Source organism: Rhinopithecus roxellana, chromosome 20, assembly GCF_007565055.1.
Source record: "Rhinopithecus roxellana isolate Shanxi Qingling chromosome 20, ASM756505v1, whole genome shotgun sequence".
In the NCBI taxonomy this organism is placed as follows: domain Eukaryota; kingdom Metazoa; phylum Chordata; class Mammalia; order Primates; family Cercopithecidae; genus Rhinopithecus; species Rhinopithecus roxellana.
In genome coordinates, this window is record NC_044568.1 from 1,851,390 (window position 1) to 1,869,184 (window position 17,795).

The 17,795-nt window shown below is 45.7% G+C and overlaps 1 protein-coding gene across 5 annotated transcripts in view; it reads right to left on the reverse strand.

Annotated features, from left to right (window-relative positions):
- The window catches only part of ARHGAP17 (Rho GTPase activating protein 17), a 98,314-nt gene extending 85,269 nt beyond the window's left edge, over window positions 1-13,045 (reverse strand). For 4 of the 5 annotated variants that reach the window (XM_030925140.1, XM_030925143.1, XM_030925142.1 and 1 more), the window contains exon 1: window positions 12,885-13,045. In XM_030925140.1, coding sequence (XP_030781000.1) covers window positions 12,885-12,937 — 53 coding nt within the window. In that variant the 5' untranslated portion in view covers window positions 12,938-13,045. Of the gene's footprint in view, window positions 1-11,547; window positions 11,644-12,884 lie in introns of those variants that run through there. The other variant, XM_030925141.1, reaches the window with a different exon arrangement.
- Window positions 13,046-17,795: the final 4,750 nt, after the last annotated feature.

Consider the following 17,795-nt stretch of genomic DNA (forward strand, 5'->3'; position numbering starts at 1 on the left):
ACACAAGTAAAAAGGAAATTAGAGAAAATAATAAGTTACACTGTGAGAAATGATACTTGATATTCAACATATAACAAAATTCTCTACTTGGGGCACAAAAAAAAAAGCTTTAAAACTAGCATACTCTTGTTTTATTTGCCCTGTATGCTGGTTTTAAAGCTTTTTTTTTTTTTTTTGAGACAGGGTCTCACTCTGTTGCCCAGGCTGGATTGCAGTAGCAGGATCTCAGCTCACTGCAACCTGTGCTTCCTGGGTTCAAGCGATTCTCGTGCCTCAGTCTCCCGAGTAGCTGGGATTACAGGTGTGCACCACAATGCCTGGCTAATTTTTGCATTTTTAGTAGAAACAGAATTTCACCATGTTGCCCAGACTGGCCTCAAATCCCTGGCATCAAATCTGCCTGCCTCGGCCTCCCAAAGTGCTGGGATTATAGCCATGAGCCACCATGCCGGGCCTTAAAGTTTTTTAAAACTTTGAAGAACCAGCTGGGTGCGGTGGCTCACACCTGTAATCCCAGCACTTTGGGAGGCTGAGGGGGGCTGATTGCTTGAGGCCAGGAGTTCCAGATCAGCCTGGCCAACATGGCGAAACCCTGTCTCTACTAAAAATACAAAAATTAGCCAGGTGTGGTAGTGCACACCTGTAATCCCAGCTACTCGGGAGGCTGAGGCAGGAGAATCGCGTGAACCTAGGAGGCAGAGGTTGCAGTGAGCTGAGATTGTGCCATTGCACTCCAGCCTGGGTGACAGAGCAAGAATCCATCTCAAAAAAAAAAAAAGAAAGCTTTGAAGAATCAACTTACACCTTCCACTGGATGGAAATGCAACCAGGGGCTGTGAATTTAAATACCAAAAATACTTAACAAATGGATCTGAAAATAGCATTCACTACCCAAGTGATTTGAAAATAAAAGAGCAGAGAGAATTGTTCCCCTGCTAAGAATCACATAATGGTTGCCTTTTTCCAAATTTATAAACAAAAAAAATTAAGTTAAAGGATAAACTCTTCAAGTGATAGGTTTCCCCTAGGACTGTCTCTACTTTGGAATTCTCTATCACCTGTCAGTTATTAAGATCGCTCAAGGCCAGGCACAGCGGCTCACATCTGTAATCCCACCACTTTGGGAGGCCAAGATGGGAGGGTTGTTTGAGGCCAGGAGTTGGAGACCAGCCTGGGCAACATAGCAAGACTCTGCCTCTATGAAAAAAAATTTTAAAAACGATTGCTCACATGTTACATGCCCAGCAGAGTCCTCACTGACCTCCCAGGCACATCTCAGAGACTCCCCCGCTTTGTGCCTGTGCCCACGCTCTTTCCATCCAAGCACTCACTGTATCTGGTGAAGCAGAAACACTTCGGTGTATTTCCCCAAAGTACAGCTGGCCATGGTTTCAAATGGCCACTCCAGCCCAGGCATGTGAAAGTATCCAATGACCACGTGATATCCGAGCTGCTTGATTCATACATATTCACACTGACAGGTAACAGCTGATGGGTGCTTTTAATAATTTCTGTACATTTATTTAAGATTTATATTCATTTAAGCACCTGTTTACTCGGTCCATGATTTATGATTTAAACTCTTTAAGAAGTATAAATTTGGCCCAACCATGTGGAAGAACACTGAGTTAACTACAGAAGAAATGCTAATGAAACATTAAAGAAGAGATCAAATTGACTACTAAACCAAAAGGTATCTCTGATAAGGAAGACGTCCAAAAAGAAGAGCTGTGGGAAAGGAGAGGAAGGGAGAAACATCTTAGGATAATCAAAGGGAAGTAGCCAATGCAAATAATCAATAAGCTGTAATTAACAGAGGAAACACAGTCTCACAAGATGTATGGCTGAAATGAACTGAATATTGTTTGTTTTTGAGACGGAGTCTCACTCTGTTGCCCAGACTGGAGTGCAGTGGTGCAATCTCGACTCACTGCAACCTCCGCCTCCAGGGTTCAAGCAATTCTCCTGCCTCAGCCTCCTGAGTACCTGGGATTACAGGCGCCTGCCACCATGCCCAGCTAATTTTCGTATTTTTAGTAGAGATGGGGTTTTACCATATTGGTCAGGCTGGTCTCCAACTCCTGACCTCAGGTGATCCACCTGCCTTGGCCTCCCCAAGTGCTGGGATTACAGGCATGAGCTACCGCACCCAGACTGAATACTGTTTTTATATCAAACATGCCTATTATTTTATTTGCTGTAAATAATAGGCTCTCCCTATTTAAAAGACAGTTTCTTATAGAAATCTTAGATGTTTTATAGAATCGGCTTTATCTTCTGAAACTTGTATTAAATCTGTACCTAGTCATTAATGCGCAAGGTTTCATCACTGTATGTGTTAAGGAACTTATCTAAGAACAAGAATGCTAACTTGTTTATATTACAGTACATAAATACATCAAAGAATGGCAATAAGATTTCATTAACCACACCTAAGATCTGCTAGAATAGATAAAACTGGTTACATTCAGATTATCTGTTTGTAGCTGTGGCTCCACATTCAAGTCCCCAGGGATCAATTATATTGTTAACTCCAGCCCCTATCATTTGACAGGTTAAGAGATATTTGTTGAACTAAATTGGTAACTGAGCAATGAAACTGATGACTAAATGTTAATTCCATGACAGTTAAACAAATGACACATACAGAAAACTCATATAAAGCAATACAAATGTAAGAACACATTCATTTTGACCTTAGTGGAAAAAATTTAAATAAATAACAAATTTTTTAAAGACAATATCTAATGCAACTAAGGTGATGGTGAAATGTGATATTCATCATGTCATGCATAATGACACACATTATTGCGCAACATTGCTTTCTGCACTACAAACTAAATGATGGCATTATCATCTTAGTAGACAACTTGGCAATACTGTCATGATATAAATATTATTTTCCTATAAATGTAGTGAGTCTAACCTCTAGAGAATTCATCATGAAAAAGTAATTCAGGCCGGGCGTGGCGGCTCACACCTGTAATCCCAGCACTTTGGGAGGCCAAGACGGGCGGATCACAAGGTCAGGAGATAGAGACCATCCTGGCTAACAAGGTGAAACCCTGTCTTTATTAAAAATACAAAAAAAATTAGACAGGTGCAGTGGCGGGTGCTTGTAGTCCCAGCTTCCCAGGAGGCTGAGGCAGGAGAATGGTGTGAACCCGGGAGGCAGAGGTTGCAGTGAGCCAAGATCATGCCACTGCACTCCAGACTGGGTGACAGAGAGGGACTCTGTCTCAAAAAAAAAAAAAAAAGATAATCAAAGGGCAGAATTTCCATTCTCATCACCTGACTGAGATGATGGAGAAGAAAAAATGGGACTGACAGGTGACTAAGGAGGGTGTGAGGGCATTTAATGCCCTAGGGCAGGGGTCACATGCTTCTTATGAAGTGCCAGAGGATAAATACCATAGGCCTTGCAGGCCTTACGGTCACTATTGCAACTATTCAACCCTGTCACTGTAGTGAGTGGCCGTGTTCCAGTAAACTTTTTCACAAAGCAGGTGGTGGGCTGGATTTACCCTGCAGGCCAAAATCTGGTGACTCACGGACTAGAAGATAGAGGGAATTGAAGGCAATTTGAGGAAGAAGTTCATGGGTTCAATTTTAGCAGGCCATATCAGCCGAGATGTTCAAGAGAGATGGCAGCATCATTCTAGGAATAAAGAGACCCCAGGGCTGGAGGCATAAAACTGTCACCATGAGATGGCCGGGCGCGGTGGCTCACGCCTGTAATCCCAGCACTTTGGGAGGCCGAGGCAGGCGAATCATGAGGTCAGGAGATTGAGACCACGTTGAAACCCCGTCTCTACTAAAAATATAAAAAATTAGTGCCTGTAGTCCCAGCTACTTAGGAGGCTGAGGCAGGAGAATGGCCTGAACCCAGGAGGTGGAGCTTGCAGTGAGCTGAGATCGTGCCACTGCCCTCCAGCCTGGGCGACAGAGCAAGACTCCGTCTCAAAAAAAAAAAAAAGTTATAGGGCTAAGATCACCCAGGGGAATGGTCTGAGAAGAAAGGAGACCAAGGACATTTCCCTGTCCCAATATAACAGTGGATACCCAATGTCACTTCAGATCACTATGGCCCTGGAAACGAATGAACATTACAATCTAACCTCCTTTAACTCCTACTTTTTAAAAAGAGGGCTCCTATTTTTGAAGTGGGGCTTTCAGTCCCTTTTCCAAGATAAATAAGTTTAAAGTTTCAAATTTATAGATGAAAATTTCGTAATGGCTAGAAAATAAGGCAGTTCTAAAGTAAAGTGCCTATCAACTTCTGTAGATTTTTATTATGAAATATTTTATGTGCAAAAAACATATAGCGTGTATGTAAAGTGTAATGAAAAGTGTTTGTAAAGTGTATGTAAAGTGTTTATTATTATAAAGCAAATGTACCCATCCACATCTCAAGAAAGTAGTTCATTACGAACGCCACTGATAACTTACTTATTTATTTAGAGACAGGGTCTCACTCCATCATCCAGGCTGGAACACAGTAGCAGGATCAGTTGACTGCAGCCTCGACCTCCCAGGCTCAAGCAATCCTCCCACCTGAGCCTCCCAAGTAGCTGGGGACTACACACACATGCTATCATGACTGGCTACATTTTTGTGTGTGTGTAGAGACAGGTTCTTGCTATGTTGCTCAGGCTGGTCTCAAACTCCTGATCTCAAGTGATCCTCCCACCTCAGCCTCCCAAAATGCTGAGATTACAAGCATGGGTCACTGTGCCCGGCTCACTGACAACTTTTCATACCACAGGCATTAGTCTCTAAACTATAAATGAAAGCAGGCAGCCCACAGCCAGATAATGCTTGCAGATGTTTTCTTTGGCCAACAGTGGGTTTTTTTCTTTTTAGTTGCCAACATTTAAATATCAAGAAACTTCACATGAAAATTAGCATTCTGGAGTATCATTAAAAATGGAAGATGCAGCTTCACTACTCCCACATTCACTATGGCAACAAGTGGCTAGAATTGAAGAGCAGGTCTCCCCTTTGAATGAACATGCACTCACCAGTTCACTGCAGTCCCCCCATTCCCTACTGTCCTATACCCACCTGCCATTTCACTTACTTATTTTACCCATCCTGGCACTTGGGTTTGTGACCCCTGCTTACATGATTGTGGTTTCCAACCTTTGGGAATACGGGAAATATTATTTACAGTAAAAAAATTTACCAGACTCTCAACAGGTACATAACTAAAAGTAAGACAAGTCCACAATCCCTATCACCATTTTGTAATCCAAAAAGTTCTAAAAAAACAAGTCTTTTTTTGTAACTTATTTGGCAACCAAAGTTGACCTGAACTAATATTAAACTACGTATAACCTTTATGCATATCCATTCAGTGGTAATACATGTATATATATTTTTCTATACCAATAATATTGTTTGGTTACGGGGTTTTGTCCCAGATCCCACTGGAAGTATTATATGACAACAGTATATGTGCATTATTACTTTTAGAGAACTCTGAAAAATTCTGAATTCTAAAACTCATCTGGCCCAATGACTCCAGATAAGGGACTGTGGGCCTATTACACTTTTAATCCCTACCTTTAAGAAAATACAACACAGGCCAGGTGTGGTGGCTCACGTCTGTAATCCCAACACTTTGGGAGGCCGAGGTGGGCAGATCATGAGGTCAGGAGATCCAGACCATCCTGGCTAACACGGTGAAACCCCGTCTCTACTAAAAATACAAAAAATTAGCCGGGCAAGGTGGCGGGTGCCTGTGGTCCCAGCTACTCGGGAAGCTGAGGCAGGAGAATGGCGTGAACCCGGGAGGCGGAGCTTGCAGTGAGCTGAGATCGCGTCACTGCACTCCAGCCTGGGCAACAGAGAGAGTCTCTGTCTCAAAAAAAAAAAAAAAATACAAACACAGCAAACAGATGAGAGTTTAACATTTTTACATGGATTTGTACTTCACTAATTGTTACTACAGCATCTACCTACACTTGAGAAACTGAAATAGAACAATAAAGCTGAAACATCCTGTGCTCTGACAAAAATGCACGGTGCATGTACTGTCTGCAGCACCTTAGACCATAATGTCAGACTTGGAAGGTTTTGTCTCATCCACTCTGCTACAAAGGCAATTCCATAATAGAGTAACATGTCACTTACACATATAAAAGATGATGCTAAATGAATACATCCTTTTATGGTTCAAATTTATAGATGAAAATTTCCTACTGGTTCATTTTTATGGTTTTAGGGTTCATTTTTTTCCCCAGTGAAGAATGGATTTTCACTCACCTACAAATACTTCTGGATTTCTTAGCATGTAAACTACATAATAAAGCCATGAAAGATGAGATTGAAAAGCTGCTGCAACAACAGAGGACCTCTTTCCACCGTGCTCTATGCAGAGATTGACGGAATCCACTCAGATTGAAGCAAAGCACACATTGCCTATCCCTTCTCAGAAACACTGTTCAGAGTTCCCCTAGAAAAGGCAGAGTGGGCAGGCGCAGTGGCTCACGCCTGTAATCCCAGCACTTTGGGAGACCGAGGTGGGTGGATCACCTGAGGTCAGGGATTTGAGACCAGCCTGGCCAACATGGCAAAACCCCATCTCTACTAAAAATACAAAAATTAGTCGGGCGTGGTGGCTCATGCCTGTAATCCCAGCTACTCTGGAGGCTGAGGCAGGAGAATTGCTTGAACCCAGGAGGTGTAGGTTACAGTGAGTCAAGATGGCGCCATTGCACTCCAATCTGGGCGGCTGAGTGAGACTCCATCATAAAAAAGAAAAAAAAAAGGCCGGGCGCGGTGGCTCAAGCCTGTAATCCCAGCACTTTGGGAGGCCGAGACGGGCGGATCACAAGGTCAGGAGATCAAGACCATCCTGGCTAACACGGTGAAACCCTGTCTCTACTAAAAACTACAAAAAACTAGCCGGGCGAGGTGGCAGGCGCCTGTAGTCCCAGCTACTCGGGAGGCTGAGGCAGGAGAATGGCATGAGCCCGGGAAGCGGAGCTTGCAGTGAGCTGAGATCTGGCCACTGCACTCCAGCCTGGGCGACAGAGCGAGACTCCGTCACCAAAAAAAAAAAAAAAGTAAAAGGAAAGGCAGAGTGAAGATCAGTGGGAGGAAAAGGACATAGTGGAGTGGGTGAGGGATGCAGAATGTTACTGCTGGCAACATAAGGATAAGGTTTGTGATAATCAAATACAGGAAGGGCTGACTCAGGGAAGAGAGATGAGATTCATTCAATTCGGCAGCAGGGAACTATTCTGGGATCAGCAGGTAGAGATACACTTTGACTCAGTATGAGAATTCACATTGCTGGTAGTGGATCCAATGACCTAGAGAGTGATCCATTCTACACACCTCCTAGGAGCGGAGGACTCCTGGAGGTCAACAGATCTCTGTGATCAGAATTTATAGCTGCTGCAGAATCAGAAACCTGGGTTTGGGTCCACGGCTCTATCTCTTGCGAGCTTGATGACCTCTTTGATCTCTGGCTTCCTCATCATTAAACCAGAAAAAAGTAACACCACCTCAGAGGGTTGCGATGAGAATGCAATGAAATAAATGTATGCAAAGCACCAAGCCCAGCAGCTTCATAAGCACAGAAGATGTTTAATAAATGTTGATAAACACTAGTCCTTCCCTGGTGAAGAGGCAGCCCAGTTCCTGTACTCAAAAGCACTTGGGATCCAGAGTCAGAGGCCCTGGACCGAAGCCATGCCTCAGACACTACTTAGTAGCTGTGCAAACTTAGAAAGTCAGGTTTCTTTCTCTCTCTCTCTTTTTTTTTTTTTTTCCTGAGACAGGGTCTTGCTCTGTCACCCAGACTACAGTGCAGTGGTGTGGTCTCAGCTCACTGCAGCCTCGACTTCCCAGGCTCAGTTGATCGTCCCACCTCAGCCTCCCAAATAGCTGAGACAGGCACACACCACCACTCCTGGCTAGTTTTCTGTATTTTTTGTAGAGACCAGGTTTCACCATGTTGCTCAGGCTGGTCTGAAATTCCTGGGCTCAAGTGATCCTCCCATCTCGGGCTCTCAAAGTGTCAGGATTACAGGTGTGGGCCACCCCACCCCACCCGGCCAGGTTTCCATCTTTGTAAGAGAGAAGTGATCATTGTCAGGAGACCGAGATCCAAGCCAGGTGGTTTAGCACAGCACTTTATACACTAAACCACCATAGAAATGTTGATGACTGTTACTATCAGACCCTTTCGAGATTTCAGTAAAGGCTGAGCTGTTTTTCAACAAATCCAAAGAAGTGAAAATGTAATATCAGGGTAAGGTACAGGGAAAAAAAAGAAAAAGAGGGACTGTCAATTTCTGAGTCCTTCTAGACAAGCAGTTGGGTGATCCACAGAAGAATTTTGTTCAGCTGCACATAGTGTCTCTGCAGTTTAATTTGGATTAAATGCCAGCTAGTTAAAATGCAGATTTCAGGAAAACTCCAAAGGTGGCCCACACTGGACCTACACTCCCACGCAGCCCCTTTGGTGGCACACAGACCTCCAGGTCCCCTGTGGCCCTCACATGGCCCAAGTTACTGATTCATTTCACTGGCCTTGCCCTCTAGGCATTTGGATTTATAACCTTGGGTTATCAAAAAACAACCATCTGTGAAAGCATTCAGACCTCCAGGGGAAACTTCAGTCACCAAAGAAATAAACACCCAAGGAGATACTCCCTATCAGAGCCTCAGTCCTATGATCTCCTAGTTGCCTCTCAAATTCCTTTTCTCCTTGACACGTTTGTAACTTCAAGATCTTCATCCCAGTGTACTTCTTCCTCTACTCAAGACATCATCTCCCCCAAAACACCATCTGTGATTATCTGCATCTAAGGGTTTTCAAGAAACAAAACCTCTCTCTTTTTAGCAGGACTACAAAAGACACACCATGACCTTTATCTCTTGCCTGATTACCACCCATTACCATCCACTCTCAGTCCATATGGTTTGGGTGCGCTGACTCCAGTCCACTTCTGGGGAAAGGCATGTGACCCAGAAGCATTCAGAGCCAATCCTGGGACTTGGGCCACAGTGACTGGGAGATGAGTATTCTTTCCCTCTGAGACCTGGAAGATGTGGGGGTCTCCCAGTGGACACAGTGCCCACCTAAAGAGTGGAACCGAGGCCGGGCGTGGTGGCTCGTGCCTGTAATCCCAGTACTTTGGGAGGCCACGCCTGGCCAACATGGCAAAACCCCGTCTCTACTGAACATACAAAAATCAGCTGGTCATGGTGGGCACAGGCCTGTAGTCCCAGCTACTTGGGAGGCTGAGACAGGAGAATTGCTTGAACCTGGGAGGTGGAGGTTGCAGTGAGCCACGCCACTACACTCCAGCCTAGGTGACAGAGCCAGACTCCATCTCAAAAAAAAAAAAAAAAAAAAAAAAAAAGAGGAGTGTAACCCCCAGAAGAAGCCAAATCTGCTGCCACACTACTTTTGAGCCACTTATGAGCCAATCAATTCCTGTCTTTGCTATGAATTGGGTTTTCTTACAACCAAAAGAGACCTAATCAATACAAGAGATATTTGAAATAAGGGTGAAAAGGAAGGCAGAGAAAGGTGCTCAAATTTTCTCCTCTGGGAAGCTTTTGTTACCTTTTGTTACCTCCCACAACCCAATAACAGCTGGGTTTTGCTCTGTGCATTAGCCATCCCTCTTAAGCACTTATCTCATGTATATAATTATTTTTCACTTGCCTATCTCTTCCACATATCTCCTGAGCTCCCTCAGGGCAGAAACCATGCCATATTCACCTTCGATTCTTTAACACCTTGGATAACAGCACACAGTGTAGGCTCAACAAGTGTCTGCTGAATGCATGAATCAACAAAAGGCAGGTGGACTAAAAGAACCATCCTACTTCTCTGGGACACTCACACCATGAGACCACCACATAAGCCTTGCCCCTGTGAGTTTCAGGCCATCTTCTCAAATAGACTTATCCACCCACTGTAAACAAATTGCATCATGAGAACTCATTCCTTCCAGGCATTACTAATTCTCCACATGTCCCTCCCCTGGAAACTTACAGTGAAATTACTCAAAGGTCTCCCTTCTGAGGAGAATATCTCACAGCAAGACACCACCTACAGTTCCACGAATTGATAAACCAAAACACAATGGGCATGATATTCACATATATAATGTCCTTCTCCACCTAGATCACAGGGGCAAAAACAAAAAACCCCTTTGCTTTCTAGCCTTCATCTTGACCTAAAAACACCCAGAATCCTGATTCTGGGGCCAACCAACCACCTACTTCCACACAGTAATAATTCTAGGCACTCTCCTGCCTCTGTTTATCTTCCTTAGTCCTTTCTGATTACTCAAGCAGAACACACACACACACACACACACACACACACACACACACACACACACACACCCCTAGGAAATCAACAGCAAATAAGCGACAGGTTTCCCAGCAAAAACAGATGTTCTGACTTGGGGTGCCTAATTGCCACACCCTTAATAGTTCTGTAATAGTTTCAGCTTCCACTGGCATCTAGCAATAAAGATTTTTAAAGACAGTCAAAGGTCAGGCCCAGAATTATAGCTCCAGCATGAATCACCATCTACTCTATCCACTTCACGTTTTCCCATACTTGGGCCCACACCACCAGGGCGATCCAGTAAGAACTCAAATACTGGAATTAACAATGTCTATCGCACCCTGACTATGGGATAGGAACCACAGCAGACCCTGGGAATCAAAGGAGACACAGCAGGGACTCTCAAGGTGTTTAATCTGATGGAGAACACACACAAAAGGCAGTCACAGCACGGAAAGACAAGTGCTACACGGGATTACGAGAACATCCAGGAGAGGTATCCAATCTATGCTGAAGCATCATAGAATGCCTTTCAGAGGCAGAGAGACCTTTCCCAGAAGGCTGAAGAATGAGCATGAGGTGCCTGGAGAAAAGGTGTGGTGGGAGAGGCTTCCAGGAGTTTCAAGTAGATGCTAGCATAAGAAAGCAAGACCTCCTGTGGAAACTGAAGGTAGGCAAGCATGGCTGGAATTTTAAAATGTGAAGGGGCCAGGCAAGGTGGCTCAGGCTTGTAGTCCCAGAACTTTGGGAGGCCGGGGCAGGCAGATCAGTTGAGGCCAGGAGTTGGAGACCACCCTAGGCAACATGGCAAAACCCCACTCTACAAAAAATACAAAAATTAGCCGGTGTGGTGGTGCCCACCTGTAGTTCCAACTACACGGGTGGCTGAGGCGGGAGGTTCGCTTGAGCCCAAGGAAGTCAAGGCTGCAATGAGCCAAGATCACCCCAGCCTGGGTGACAACGGGAGACGTTGTTTCCAAAAAAAAAAAAAAAAAAAAAAAAATGTGAAGGGAGAAGCCCCTAAGATGACCCAGGAGCCAAAGAGACCCCAAAGAGCTTGGTAGATTTAAGTCTCAGAACTTTGTATAAAAAGAGTGAAAGTCCCTTACCTGTCACGAACAATGTAAAAACAGGCCAAACTGACTATCTGACAAACGTATCTTGGCACTTACTAGTTCCACAACGCACCTTGCTCAGAACACTAACAAGGGTAGGAAACTCACAAGAAAGTATCATGTGCTTGTAAATTGTTCCTTGAAACATCAGCCGCCATTACCACACGTGTTTACCTTCCTCTCAGCATTATTTCTTTAACTTTCCTGCAAATAACAGAAAAGTAGGTTTGTCTGGGTTTCACGCACAGGGATCAACCCTGAAAATAAGAGTTAATTCTCACCACAATAACACGGTAGGGAATCGAAAAAATTAAACAAGGAAACTAAGCAAAAAGATGGAGGAAATGAAACAGTAAAAAGCAAATTTAGAAAACTCTAGAGGAAGTAAAAGTATTTTCATACACTCAGAAAAAAGAAGTGTCCCACGTGCTTCAGCCAAACCAAACTCCCCTTAACTGTTAAAAAACGAAAAACAAAAGAAGAGCTGTAAAAAATTCATACTTTCATATCTCTTTGCTGAATAAACACTAAATCGGTACAGTACAGCCAGCTGCCCTGAAAGACCTTGAAATATTAGCCGCAGATAATACGGCACATGACAGTCACCTCCAGAAACTCTCAAAAACCACAAATCATTTCTTGTTCTGACAACCTGATCTACCAACTCTGCCATTTAATAATCAGTAACGTTTCTTGTTAAGCACTTCAGCCGTAGCAAAGGAAGACAGAGAAGTGTTTGTTTCCCAACCTACGGTGAGACTTTTTAAATTGGCGCAAGGCGTCTCCATAATCCTTTTCTGCCAATTCCAAATTTCTAAATGTCAAGAACTGGCAGCAGGAGTCCAGTTCCTAGGAGCCCTGGTTTTGAGACAGCACCACCTCCGAATTCCCTCAAAGGGCGTTCTGAATTCACTGAGCAAATCCGACTGGCTTTCATGTCCCCCTAGCCATTTCTTGCCGCCATGTACTTAACAGGAGAAGGACCTGCAAACAGCGGGAGCACCGGGAAAGCCTGGGAATGCGGCCGCCCACAGCACAGCGCTCGACACAGCGTTAGGGACAGAAGTCACCGTTGTTGAGCCCAGGGCAGCGATCCGGGCTGGCTCGGCCCCCGGGAAGGGAGAAGAAGGACCGGGTCTACTCCCCGAGGGCGATGCTCCCGGGGCAGGGACAATGGGCAGGGGACCCCGCGGGGTGGCGGAGGAGGCGGCGACCCGCCCCAGCAGGTCTCAGTGGCCCGGCCGCGCTGGGAGACAAGCGGGCCGCCTGGAGCGCGGCGCTCGGGCCTCAGCGCGGCGCAGCCCCCGGGCCCGTGCCCCGCTGGGCTCGGGCGGGGCTGCGGCCCAGCTCAGAGCCGCCGGACCGAGAAGGAGCCGTCCCGCCCCTCGCCCTCCGCCCTCCGTCCCCAGCCCCGGCGCGACCCCCGTGCGACCCAGCGCACTCGCCTGCCCACGGTCTGGTTAGCCAGCTGCTTCATGCGATTGAACTGCTTCTTCATGGCGGCGGTGGCGGCGGCGGCCCGCGGGGCTCGGGCCGGGCAGGGCGGGGGACAGCCTGGCAGCTACTACATCGCTTCCCGGCCCAAGCGGCTGCGGCGGCGGCGGCTCTCCCAGCCGGCGGCCCCGCCCTCGCCGCGTCACTTCCAGTGGCGCCGCCTGCCCGCCCTCTAAGTCTGGCCGACCCGAGCTGAGCCGAGTCGAGCCGAGTGGAGCGGAGCCGAGGCTAACAGTGCCCTCGACCCCAACGTTGCCCGACCACCCTCTCGTTTATTTTAACGTATGAAAATCTGTTTCTGGCAGGGCGCAGTGGTTCAACGTTGTGATCTCAGCACTTTGGGAGGCCGAGGTGGGCAGATCACTTGAGGTCGGGAGTTCGAGAGCAGCCTGGCCAACACGGTGAAACCCTGTCTCTACTAAAAATACAAATTTAGCTGGGCGTAGTGGTGGGTGCCTGTAATCGCAGGTACTCGGGAGGCTGAAGCAGGAGAATCGCTTTTACCCGAAAGGTGGAGGTTGCAGTGAGCCGAGATGGCGCCACTGCACTCCAGTCTGGGCACCAGAGTGAGACCCTGTCTCGAAAAAAAAAAAAAAAATGAAGGCCAATGTGTGTTTTCCTTAACACACGTGCTAACACACTCATGTCTTCCTGGTTTGGTGGCCTTGGCTCCAGCTCAGCCCGTTCCTTGGGGTGGATGGGCAGCAATGTGGCTTCTTTCATCAGCCACATCTCAAACGTGCTCCTGAATGTCAAAGGAAAAGGGAAGAGTTCCCTAACTATGGGATAAAGGAGACTGATGCCAGTTTGGAATTCTTAATATCAGAGAATGAGAGACTTCAAGATCTTTGTAGTGACCTAGGAGAGACCTAGGAAGCATCAGAGCTTCAGATACGGCAGCAAACGAAACGTTATCGACATCAATTACAACAGAAAGGTAGAAATGAGCCTTCCTAAAGCAAGAAAGCAAGCACTGCTGGATTGGTTGGAGGACTGGCAGTCAGCCCTGGAGTAAGCACATTCAGGGAAGGCTGGAGGTTCCCAACCACACTGCATCCCCTCCATTCCATGTGGTACCCATCATGCTTCAGTGTTCCATGATAATTACATGGGTTTTTATAACATAATTTCATCATAACAAGAAATAAACAGATTGTCCAATGAAGTTCCAAAACTTGAGTCTCCAGCTGGCCACTGGAAGTGTATTGCTCAGACTTATAAAATAGAAGGAACAACTAGTTTTGATGAAAATGAAATCTACAAACTACAAACACCAAATATTAATACCATCAAGGAGCTCAAACAAAAGAAGTCAGGATACTGATGACCATCAACTTGAATTATCAGTATTACAGAATGTTCATCAACAGAAATTGAGGGAAATAAGTAGTAAGCATCAAGAAAATCTAAGCAATTAGGAAGAAAAGATTGAAGAACTGGAAAATTTGTTACAGCAAGGTGGCTCAGGAATTGGAGTACCTGATCTCTCTAAACTTCAAGAGAAGGAAAACACTATTCATGCAAGCTCTACAAATTGAAAAAGTAGAGTCTACCAAAAAATTGAAGAATTTGAACATAGAGTAAAAGACAAAACATTATCTTCTGGGGCCAGGTGCAGTGGCTCACACCTATAATCCCACACTTTGGGAGGTCAAGATGGGAAGATCACTTGAGCTCAGGAGTTTGAGACTAGCCTGGAATCAAAACCCAGCTGCATGAAACGGGACAAGACATTCAAAGACTCTGAGCTGTTTTTCAAGCAACAGAAGTTGAGTGTCCCAATATAGAAAACAGAAGTGAAACGCATAGTTTATTTAAATCTGAAACTGAAAGATTAGTGAAAGGAATGAAAGAGCAAGAATTGGAGATTAATCCTGAATCAAGGACCAGAGGTGGAAAGAAAGAATTGGAGAATAAATGTATAAGTAAAAATAATATGACTTTAACTAAACAGATGGATCAGCTGTCCATCAATGAGGTGGATCAGGAAGATATGGAGCTGCAGGGTCTTCAGACTAGAACAGCTTCGGCATCTGACACCCAGGGTGTTGCTCACCTTCAGCAGCAACTGCAAGCACCTGCTTTGGACAGAGAACAAATATAGACTGTTTGGAATAAGGCGGCTCAAGAAAGTAGCTGTCTCAAAAAGGAGGATCACCAAACAGTGGATATCATTGCCGACAATGGATATCATTGCTGACAATGAAGCAGGCCTCCACAAGCTGCAAGGGGAAAATAAAAAACTGTCCACTAGTAATGGTCAGGAGAAATGTAAAGACACTGTTCAGAAGTCATCATGTCTTGTTCTAGAAAAAGACATTGGAACAGATGCATTCAGTCAGAAATGTCAGACTTTAGTGACAATTTTGCAAGCATCCAGCATTGGTCATGAGATTGGAGGTGTTAATGGTAATCCATTTGAGGAGCTTCCACAATGACCTAATAAATTAAAACAGCCAGTTAAGAAAATGGAAGTGTGGGCTGGTTGCGGTGGCTGATGCCTGTAATCCCAGGACTTTGGGAGACTGAGGTGGGCGGATCATCTGAGGTCGGGAGTTTGAGACCAGCCTGGCCAACATGGCAAAACCCCATCTCTACTAAAAATACAAAAAAAAATTAGCGAGGCGTGGCGGCAGGCGCCTGTAATCCCAGCTACTTGGGAGGCTGAGGCAAGAGAGTCGCTTGAACCTGGGAGGCGGAGGTTGCAGTGAGCTGAGATCGCACCATTGCACTCCAGCCTGGGTGACAAGAGTGAAACTCCGTCTCAAAAAAAAAAAAAAAAGCAAATGGAAAGAGCAACTGGTGACCACAGTGGGTGCAGCATGGGGCAGCCCAACTCCAAGAAGAATTTTGTCACCTTCAAACAAGCTTTTTCTTTTTTTTTTCTTTTTTTTTGAGACGGAGTCTCGCTCTGTCACCCAGGCTGGAGTGCAGTGGCCAGATCTCAGCTCACTGCCAGCTCCGCCTCCCGGGTTTACACCATTCTCCTGCCTCAGCCTCCCGAGTAGCTGGGACTACAGGCGCCCGCCACCTCGCCCGGCTAGTTTTTTGTATTTTTTAGTAGAGATGGGGTTCTACCATGTTAGCCAGGATGGTCTCGATCTCCTGACCTCGTGATCCGCCCGTCTCGGCCTCCCAAAGTGCTGGGATTACAGGCTTGAGCCACCGCGCCTGGCCCAAACAAAGCTTTTAACTGACAGTGATCATGATTTTAAACTTCAAATGAACCATGGTGACCTGATCCAAAAAACCGAAGGGAATGAAACTCAACTCAAAAACCCAGGGCAGGAGTTAGCACACACACAGCACAGCATCGCGCAGCAAGGACAGTCTCTTCCCACAGCTGGATATTTTACCCCAGCTCCCCAGAGAAGCACTTTCTTCACATGCCGCAGAGTCCCTTTACGCAAGTGAGTCTGCTGTATCGAGTGGGTCTTCTAAACTGCTCCAGCAAGAGATCGAGAAGCTGAGAAAATCACTGCGGGAAAAAGATGTAACCATTAGATTCCTCCAAGGAGACAATCAGAGACTGTCTGATTCCATTGCGGCCACCTCAGAGCTAAAAAGAAAAGAACATAAATAAATGCATTCAGAAATTCAGCAGCTGAAGGAGAAACAAAATGTCTTAGGCAGGTTACTTTAGGGGAAAAAACCTTTTCATCAAATCCAAAAGTAGTAAATTACATTCTTAGAGAGAAAATCTCACTAATTAATGAATAAAAATGAGCTTTTTAGTCAGGCAGTCAGAAACCTGAAGGAGAGAATATCAATTTTAGAAAAGCATATAGGTAAACTAAAATAGGACAATGAAAAAAATAGTAGAAACATCCAGGGGGAAAAAAAAACCGGCCATGCGCAGTGGCTCACACCTGTAATCCCAGCACCCACCCGAGGAGGGTGGATGGATCACAAGGTCAGGAGTTTAAGACCAGCCTGGCCAAGATGGTGAAACCCCCATCTCTACTAAAAATACAAAAATTAGCAGGGCACGGTGGCAGACGCCTGTAATCCCTGCTACTCGGGAGGCTGAGGCAGGAGAACTGCTTGAACCCGGGGGTATGCAGAGGTTGCAGTGAGCTGAGATCCCACCACTGCACTCCAGCCTGGACGAGAGAGTGAGAAGACTCCGTCTCAAATATATACATATATACAAATATATACATATATACATATATATATCAGGCATTACAAGAAATTAATATGCCAGATGTGGTGGCTCACGCCTATAATACCAGCACTTTAGGAGGCCAACGCAGGCGGGTCACACTTGAGCCCAGATGTTCAAGGCCAGCCTAGGCAACATAGGAAGACCTTGTCTCTCTATAGAAAATTTAAAAAATTAGCCGGGAATGGTAGCATGCATTTGTAGCCCCAGCTACTTTGGCAGCTGAGAAGGGAGAATTGCTTAAGCCCAGGAGTTCAAGGCTGCAGTGAGCTATGATGACGACAATATACTCCAGCCTGGACAACAGCGGGAGACTCTGTTTCAAAAAAAAAAAAGTTAACAGTATTGGAGGTAAATCTAGTTTCTTCTGCAAATTAAATGGAAAATGCAAGCCAGGAAGCGAGCTTGAAGGTGAAATCATTAAATGAAAAACCGAATTTGGGCCAGGTGCGTTGGCTCACACCTGTAATCCCAGCACTTTGGGAGGCTCAGGTGGGTCAGGAGATCAGGAGTTTCAGGAGGCTCAGGACACTAGAGGTCAGGAGTTCCAGACCAGCCTGGCCAACATGCTGAAACCCCATCTCTACTTAAAAAAAAAAAAAAAATTATGCAGGCGTGGTGGCAGGCGTCTGTAATCCCAGCTACTCAGGAGGCTGAGGTGGGAGAATCACTTGAGCCTGGGAGGCAGAGGTTGCAG